Source organism: Schistocerca serialis, chromosome 6, assembly GCF_023864345.2.
Source record: "Schistocerca serialis cubense isolate TAMUIC-IGC-003099 chromosome 6, iqSchSeri2.2, whole genome shotgun sequence".
Taxonomy (NCBI): Eukaryota; Metazoa; Arthropoda; class Insecta; order Orthoptera; family Acrididae; genus Schistocerca; species Schistocerca serialis.
The window spans coordinates 529,995,732-530,002,864 of NC_064643.1; the positions used below are offsets into that span (position 1 = coordinate 529,995,732).

A 7,133-nucleotide genomic window follows, 5' to 3' on the forward strand; every position below is an offset into this window, starting at 1 on the left:
GACATGCGACTCATTGCTCTACAGTACTAGCATCAAGCACATCAGTACGTAGCATCAACAGGTTAGTGTTCATCACGAACAAGGTTTTGCAGTCAGTGCAATGTTTACAAATGCAGAGTTGGCAGATGCCCATTCGATGTATGGATTAGCACGGGGCAATAGCCGCGGCGCGGTACGTTTGTATTGAGACAGATTTCCAGAATGAAGGTGTACCGACAGGAAGACGTTCGAAGCAATTGATCGGCATCTTAGGGAGCACAGAACATTCCAGCCTATGACTCGCGACTGGGGAAAACCTAGAACGACGAGGACACCTGCAATGGACGAGGCAATTCTTCATGCAGTTGACGATAACCCTAATGTCAGTGTCAGAGAGGTTGCTGCTGTACAAGGTAATGTTGACCACGTCACTGTATGGAGAGTGCTACGGGAGAACCAGTTGTTTCCATACCATGTACAGCGTGCGCAGGCACTACCAGCAGCTGATTGACCTCCACGGGTACACTTCTGCGAATGGTTCAACCAACAATGTGTCAATCCTCATTTCAGTGCAAATGTTCTCTTTACGGATGAGGCTTCATTGCAACGTGATCAAATTGTAAATTTTCACAATCAACATGTGTGGGCTGACTATAATCCGCACGCAATTGTGCAATCACGTCATCAGCACAGATTTTTTGTGAACGTTTGGGCAGGCATTGTTGGTGATGTCTTGATTGGGCCCCTTGTTCTTCCACCTAGGCTCAATGGAGCACGTTATCATGATTTCATACATGATACTCTACCTGTGCTGCTAGAACATGTGCCTTTACAAGTACGACACAACATGTGATTCATGCACGATGGAGCTCCTGCACATTTCAGTCAAAGTGTTCGTATGCTTCTCAACAACAGATTCGGTGACCGATGGATTGGTAGAGGCGGACCAATTCCGTGGCCTCCACACTCTCCTGACCTCAACCCTCTTGACTTTCATTTATGGGGGCATTTGAAAGCTCTTGTCTACGCAACCCCAGTACCAAATGTAGAGACTCTTCGTGCTCGTATTGTGGACGGCTGTGATTCAATACGCCATTCTCCAGGGCTGCATCAGCGCATCAGGGATTCCATGCAACAGAGGGTGGATGCACGTATCCTCGCTAACGGAGGACATTTTGAACATTTCCTGTAACAAAGTGTTTGAAGTCACGCTGGTACGTTCTTTTGCTGTGTGTTTCAATTCCATGATTAATGTGACTTGAAGAGAAGTAATAAAATGAGCTCTAACATGGAAAGTAAGCGTTTCCGGACACATGTCCATATAACATATTTTCTTTCTTTGTGTGTGAGGAATGTTTCCTGGAAGTTTGGCCGTACCTTTTTGTAACACCCTGTATAGCCCCCAATATATGAACAAGAAGAAAATATGGACATAGATTATGTCTTCTATATGTCAGCACTCTATACACAATTAATATTTAAGTGTCTATATTATGTTCTTAAGGCAACAGCCTTGCCGCAGTGGATACATTGGTTCCCATGAGATCGCTGAGGTTAAGTGTTGTCGGGTGTGGTTGACACTTGGGTGGGTGACCATCCAGGCCGCCATACGCTGTTGCCATTTTTCAGGGTGCACTGAGCCTCGTGATGTCAATTGAGGAGCTACTCGACCAAACAGTAGCAGCTTCGGTCAAGAATACCATCATAACGACCAGGAGAGCAGTGTGCTGACCCCACGCCCCTCCTATCCGCATCCTCCACTGAGGATGACACAGCGGTCGGATGGTCCCGGTAGGCCACTCGTGGCCTGGAGACGGAGTGCCTTTTTATGTGTCAGTAGAACCTATTATCGAAAAAATGCACTCCAAGATGCAGTATGTGTTAAAAATAGGCTGCTCATAGCGTTTGACCTGTTTTACATCCCTTCTTTTCCTTTTATCAGTGCCCCTTTTTCCATTTTAATTCTGGAAGAAAGAACCATGAACCTGAGAACATAACATAGTTTCTATTACTTTTTTTTTTTTTTTTTTTTTTTACATGGTAAAGAAACATTGCCATCAGTAGTGGCATAAACTGAACTACAATTTGTGACCAGCTTTCAACATATTACATAACTACATGATTTTCTCAATTTTTTCAATCTGATTTTAGCAATTTGATGCAATAGCTATCTCTGAAATTGATGAGAACTGAAATTATATTTGTTAAATGCATTGACATATGCAAACTCCTTAGAAATCAATACCAGGCTAAAAATGTGATGTTTCAACAGTATTTTATTTTTTGTTTTCAGGGGTTGTATAACTAGTCTGAAACTGTCCCCAAATCTCCGTAAAAAAGTGAAGCCACCAAAAAAAGGTCCACAGTATGAGCCTAGAGAACTGGAAATCATGAAGTTAGAGAAATTACTGGCACTTGTCCGAGAGCCTCAAACACAAAAACCGTGTACTAATATTGTGGAGCCAAAGGAAGGATAATAAGGTAAAATTTACCTTTTCGTTTTCAATTTTTTTTTTTGTTGGTAAAGCCATATATATCACATTACAATGTCAAATAGTGATTTGGTCTCTCATAATTAACTATTAATATAATTAATCATTTGTTGGCAGGTCTGAAAACATTGAACCTTCTGTTCCTGAGTGAGATGGATGATGACGTAGTACCCATGGCTGCAAACATTTGTGACCTGAAGATACTTGTGTAAAACCTTAAAGCTTGTCATAATCCAATCTTAAGAGTTCCCCGAGTATGTGTCTATGTTTTCTGGATGTAAATGTGTTTTCTTTTGTAGCAGTTCTCTCTGGATTCGTGGACCAGTTTTCATCTTCAATAGAATTTCTTCTACGGCTGAATTTATTTTAACAACAAAATGCCACAACCATGGAAGGAAAAGAATGCTGTGTGCTTGGTGCAGTCATTCAGAGCACAAGTTCACATTATAATAAAGTCTGAATTTGCAATTAATGTTATTAAACAGAACACTTCAGTTTCAATTTGATGGGGAGCAGCATAAATATTTTGTTGAAAGAAAAGAGTTGTCATTAGTGGTCACCAGTGTTAACCCATAAATTCATGTGCAAAACTCACAGTAGTATACTATAAAAACATGAAAGTCTTTGTTAATATTATTCTCTGTATGAACGTAGCAATGCTTGTGGAAAGTGATTCACTTAGAACATTTAGAGTTATGAGCAACAGGTTAATAGCATTTGCACTTGACACTGATGCTTCTGAGTTTTGCACTTACAGTATCATTGTTTAAGTGATCACACACAAACGCTACCAGAAGAGATCGCATTGGAAACCTGGTAGAGACCACTCAGAGAAGCTAAAATCATTGAAAATTAACCATTTCTCCAATGACTTGTATATATTATAGCATACACTATTGACACTCAACAGATTTCAGTTCCAAAAGAGGTCCTAGAAATTGATCAGTTGAGCTATGATGACAGTGGAATGGCTTCTTCTGAAAGAGTCTTCCTACACAACTGTCACAATGCAGGCTCAATGAACAGCTGATCTTTATCCTTCTTATCACTAGAAACTAGCCATTAAAGTGGTCAGTAATGCAAGGGGTAAAGGTAACCTCTCCATAATTGAGGTTTTGAGTGATTAGAGCCACATAAAGAACATTGAAAATGTAGCTGAGCTTTCAGACAGTGTTCTTCTTCAGAGATAACTGATACAAAGATAGTCCTACTGTTCCAGGGAAAGGCTGTATAAGGTGGAGTGGGTGAGTGAAGAAAGGAAGTGGGGAATGAAAGGGAGTAGTGGAGGGATGGGTTGCTGAGAGCTGGAGAAAGAGGCTATAAGGGAACAGTACAGAGATGTTGCATCAGTGAGTTCAACCTGGCACAGGAAGGGAGAATTGCATTTGGAAAATGATAAAGTGGAGGAGTAGGTTGGGAGATGTGTAGGGATGATAGCACTGAGGAAAATGATAACTTTGGAGAAGAGAGTGTGAGTGAGGTTTATTGAGTGAGCCCGAGGCATGGGGATAGGTGCAAAGGTGGATGTTGGACAGGGATTAGTGTAGACTGAGACCAGAAATACTGCATAATCAAAGGACAATTCCCAAACAGATCTCCTGTGCTATATGCACACATGCCCCTAATCTTCCACCCACTCCAACAAACCATCTGCAACCCAGCATTATCCCACACTTGAACATCTTAAATCATATCTTTCATTAGAGCTTTCACTATCTTTCATCATGCCCACAAATAAGGAACATCGTTCTCACAATGCTTACCACCTCCCCACTGTGTCCTCCTAATTTAAAAAATATATTGGTCCATTCTTATCCCACACCTATTCCAGACTCTTTTTGACATTAGTCATATCCCTGTGGAAGATCCACGTGGGTAGCCCTATCCTATCAGAGCCGGGGCTAACAGTGAAAGCAGTTGTGTGATATATCAACTCCACTGCAACTTTTGCACAGCTTTATATGTGGAGGTGACTGCCACTCACATGAATAGCTAAAGTGTGGCCAAGAGAGAGGTTGATTACCCAGTGGTAGAACATGCTACTGGGCACAAATGGCTCGACTTCACTGGATTCTTCACAAAAAAATGTCATTAACCTCCCACTTGCCCCCCAGCAATATCAGCTTTCCTGAATAGCATAGATGGGTGTCGTACTTACAGCACAGTTGTCAATCCTGCAGTCTTCAATCTCCACTAGTACCTGTCCCAAACCAACCCCCCAGTCCCCTCCCCATGCTTCCTATTTAACCCCATTAATCTAAACTCAGACTTTCATCTCCACAGTTGTCATCTGCCTTGGTTCAACCCCTTCCCCAACCTATACCATGACTTCATCCTGTGCCAGATGCATTGCAATTCTTCCTGCCTGAGCCAAGGTGAACCTGCCGGTGTCAAATTGCCATCCCATGCTCTTGCGGCTTCTCACTCCTGACCGTCACCCAGCTTTCCCCTCAACCCTTCACTCCCCCCTCTCTGCCACCTTTCCCCTGTTATCCACTCCATTGGAAAGAACCTCTCAGGCTGTAGAGCCAGGACAACACAGCCGGCCTCAATAATGTAGTAATATGTGTGCATTGGCATGTTTTGTTTTAGTCAGCTCCAAAGGACATTCCCTGAAAGCTCAGGTATGTTTTCAGTCTTCTTTATGTGCCTGTCAGTCACTCAGTGCCTCAGCTATGAGATGAGCCTTACTCTTAGTTTGTATTCCACTCTGGACTTCCCAGTATTGTATTACAATGGTTTGTAATGACAGAGAAACACCATGTTGTTAGCAGTTATTTGACACCAGAGTGGAATAGTCTTACTTGATCTTTAGAAAATTACAGTGGTGACATAAGTTTGCAAAACTTCATGTAAGTGAATATTAAAGCACGCATTTGATTCTTCGACGATTATATGTTGCTTGTTGCTATGGCAGGAAGACAACAGATTAGTATTTTATTTGCTCGTCATTAATTGAAGAAACTCCTAGCACATAATGTGTGTGTCAAGTAAGCCATACATCATAATTCTGGCATGATACTCTTTGAGTTCATACTGTTTCATGTATATGGATGAACCTTTGATGTATTGTTACAACTGAATCACATAAAATGTGTATTGTTTCCTTAGTAGATTTAATTGTTTTGGGAACAGAATTCTTCAATGTTGCAATATTCACAGAGGTTTGACAGCACATTTTAAAATTTTGAATAGATGTAACTACAGAAGGCAGAAAATTACATAATTTTTTTAATTATGTAGAAGCCAAGTTAGTACACATCAGGAAATCAGTTAGTCAGTAATAATATATGAACACAAAAAATCATTACAGGTCCAGTGACAGAACGACATATTATTACTCCAGCAGGAAGAGACAGGTGAAATAATTATGAAAATTATATTTTATACTATCAGAAAAGAGGATTCTTCCTCACTGACTGTTATACCTCAAAGATAAGTAGAATGAATAATTTATAAGTTGGTTAAATATGCTAATATTTAAATGTATGTATATGAAACCTTTTATGTTTCACATTTAATGTATTGCAATTGTTAAGTAATCACTGAAATACATATTGTTGATCGAACTGATTTCTGTTATTGCTGTTGTGGTCTTCAGTCCGTAGACTAGTTTGATGCAGCTCTCGATGCTACTCTACCCTTTGTGAGCCTCTTCATCTCCGAATAACTACTGCAAGCTACATCCTTATGAATCTGCTTAGTGTATTCATGTCTTGGGCTCCCTCTACGATTTTTACCTCCCACACATCCTTCCAGTACTAAATTGTTGATCCCTTTATGTCTCAGAATGTGTCCTATCTACTGATCCCTTCTTTTGGTCAAGTTGTGCCACAAATTTCTTGTCTCCCCAAGACTGGCTTCATGTGCCAGAGACTATGGTCACGTACGTGTGTGTGTGTGTGTGTGTGTGTGTGTGTGTGTGTGAGTTGTGTCATTTGCATGATTGCATGATTTTTTGTGTGTGTGTGTGTGTGTGTGTGTGTGTGTGTGTGTGTGTGTGTGTGTGTGTGTGCATGTCTGCCTATCTGTCTATAATCCATTTTTGACAAAGGCCTTGTTGGACAAAAGCTTATTTTGTGGCAGTCTTTTTGTTGTGCCTATCTGCGATACAGCATTTCTGCTATATGGTGAGTATCAAGTATCTTTTTCATAATATTGTTGTAGAGATCCTCTGTATATTCCTTCCACCTTTCCCTTCTTTTCTTAGGAGTGGTTTTCCATCTGAGCTCTTGATATTCAAACGACTCCTCCTCTTTTCCCCAAAGGCCTCTTTAATTTTCCTGTGTGCAGTATCTATCTTTCCCCTAGTGAAATATGATTCTAGATCTTTACATTTGTCCTCTAGCCAGTCCTGCTTAGCCATTTTGCACTTCCTGTCAATCTCAATTTTTAGACAGTTGTATTCCCTTTCGTCTGTTTCATATGCTGCATTTTTAAATTTTTTTCTTTCATCAATTAAATTCAATATCTCTTGTGTTACCCAATGATATCTTCCAGACCCTGTCTACCTCCGTAGCTCAGCAGTAGCATTACCATGTACTACGCTAGGGGGCCCAGGTTCGATTCCCGGCAGGGGACTGGGTGTTGTGTGTCCTTCATCACCATTTTCATCATCATTGACACGCAAGTCGCTGAAGTGGTGACAATTAAAAAGACTTC

The 7,133-nt window shown here is 40.9% G+C and overlaps 1 protein-coding gene across 1 annotated transcript in view; it reads left to right on the top strand.

Moving 5' to 3' along the window:
• The window catches only part of LOC126484965 (dynein intermediate chain 2, ciliary), a 271,700-nt gene extending 266,717 nt beyond the window's left edge, over nt 1–4,983 (top strand). The window contains exons 11-12 of the mRNA XM_050108567.1: nt 2,273–2,460; nt 2,589–4,983. Coding sequence (XP_049964524.1) covers nt 2,273–2,456 — 184 coding nt within the window. The 3' untranslated portion in view covers nt 2,457–2,460; nt 2,589–4,983. The remainder of the gene's footprint in view (nt 1–2,272; nt 2,461–2,588) is intronic.
• The last annotated feature ends 2,150 nt before the right edge of the window (nt 4,984–7,133 follow it).